A 2,054-nucleotide genomic window follows, 5' to 3' on the forward strand; every position below is an offset into this window, starting at 1 on the left:
GGCGATCGAGACTGCGTGGTCGAATCTGTCGAGCGTCAACCTCACGACATTGGTTGACTCGATGAACAAGCGCTGTGTCGCGGTTCTCATGAAGCAAGGCTCGGAGATCGACGTGAAGGTACTTTAGCAAGGCTAAGGGTGCGTTCGGTTCACCGCGTACTTTCAAAGCACATATCGCAAATCCGCATAACTTCGATTGCATGGTTTTTCGATACGTGCTTTTTGTTACGCGGATTGCAAAATCGCGTTCGGTTCATCGATGTACGCCGACTTTGGGATTTTTAGGACAGCGCATGGATGGTCCTGCGCGACGCGACCCGAGCGGCAAGCGTGGGTCCTCAATGCGATGAGTGGCGGCGTACTAGTACTAGTACAAGATAAGCGCTTGAGACATCTGTCGACGGCGCATACCCTCTATGCGCTACTCCTCCTCATACGCCTCGTGCCGGCTTCGCTAGGGGCTGCTTGGTGGCGCGACGAGTTAGCGGGCGCTCGACCTCGGTGAGAGCGCTTGTCGAGTCGATGAGCAAGCAACACGACGCGCTCTGCGTGTGTACTATAAGTCTCACAAATCTAACCTAGCGCGCCCGTCGTCCGCGGCTGCATGCGCTCCCTGGTCCTTCCAAGCGTGTCGACTTGGCGCGCTGCGGTCATGGTCGCGGCCATGTCGCTGCTGGAAATCAAATCAGGGATCTGTGAAAAAAGGACCCAAATTAGGTTTTTCCGATCGAGGGCAGGATATATCCCAAAGCATCCCAACGTTCGCCGCTGGTTTGTGTCGGCTGGCCGGCCGAGGCGTTTTTTGAAAATACGTGCTTTGGCGGCAAAGTTCGCCAAGTTACGCGGATTTGAACCGAATGCCCCGCGTAACATATTTTTCTCGAAGTTACGTGGATGGCCTCGAAGTACGTGAAAAGCACGTGCTTTGGACGAACCGAACGCACCCTAATTCTTGGACAAGTAGACAGTCGTCTCCCGCCAACCAGTGCCATGGTCTCGAGGAGGCTATATCAAGCGTGTTGTGTCTGGTTTGGTCAAGCCATGCCAGGCTGACGCAAGCGTGTATCGCTGGAGAGTTATGACTCCAGAAAGCGAGTTGCCTAGAGTCTGGGTAGCTTGTGTACGTGGTGTAGATTGAATAGTGCTTAGTGCCATATACGGATGATGTCCGGTAGCGACCCTATATGGTAGTGACACATCGAAGAGCCTCTTGACGATGGTCTCACCCTGCACAGCCTATCGTCCTATCCACAACGCTGGCCTCCATCGTCTCAGTTCACAATCCGCCTTCGTGGAGTAGCACAATACAACTGCCTGCTTCCTGGGAGATGGCTCTCCCTCGCTGCGTTGTTTGCGTTGCACCGCGGAAGCCACCACAAGCGTCAACAAGAAGTGATATTGTGCAATACTGGCGTGGAAGCAATAATTATAGCCTCACTCTAGAAGTTAGAAACCAATAGGATTCGCTAAAGGTACTCCGGATAAATTCAAAGCTTTTTGATTGGCGCTCTAGTGGATGGCACACACGTGGCGCAACTTCGCCAGTCACTTTGCAATTACCGACCGAGAAAAACAGCGACAGGTACGCAGACGCAACTGCTATAACCTCATTTGACCGCGGAGACTGCTCCAAGTTTCTCGGTTACCATGACCTTATGGAGCAACTTTGAGTTATGTATAACGGTTGACGCTTCTGTAGCGAGCGACTTATGCCCCGAGGAACGAGTTTGACGCCCAGCGAGCGCGAGAGGATTCTGGCTTTGAACCAGTCGGGCCTCTCCAACCGGGCGATCGCCAAGGAGCTCAACCGCTCTCCCAAGGTTGTCAACAGCTTTTTGAAAAGCCCAAACGACTACAACACGGCAAAGCGACCAGGTCGCAAGCCCACGCTCACTCCGGACGCGCTTCGGCAACTCGTCGCGGCGGCGTCCGAAGGCGTTTTCACTGCCCGAGAGCTGCGCGTCGACCAACAAGTTCCCCTCGGAGTTCGCCGCATCCAGCAGATCCTCTCGAGCGCCGAGATCTCTTCGCGCGTAGAGATACCGAAAATGACA

General features: G+C 54.1%; 1 protein-coding gene across 1 annotated transcript; it reads left to right on the plus strand.

Annotated features, from left to right (window-relative positions):
• Positions 1 to 1,709: 1,709 nt before the first annotated feature.
• SDRG_13141 (hypothetical protein) lies at positions 1,710 to 2,033 on the plus strand (the record flags this gene model as incomplete). The annotated part of the gene is made up of 1 exon (XM_008619223.1): positions 1,710 to 2,033. A coding segment is annotated over one exon (324 nt), but the record flags the coding sequence as incomplete, so codon positions are not given.
• Positions 2,034 to 2,054: the final 21 nt, after the last annotated feature.

The sequence above is a fragment of the Saprolegnia diclina genome (genome assembly GCF_000281045.1).
Source record: "Saprolegnia diclina VS20 unplaced genomic scaffold supercont1.56, whole genome shotgun sequence".
NCBI lineage: Eukaryota > Oomycota > Saprolegniomycetes > Saprolegniales > Saprolegniaceae > Saprolegnia > Saprolegnia diclina.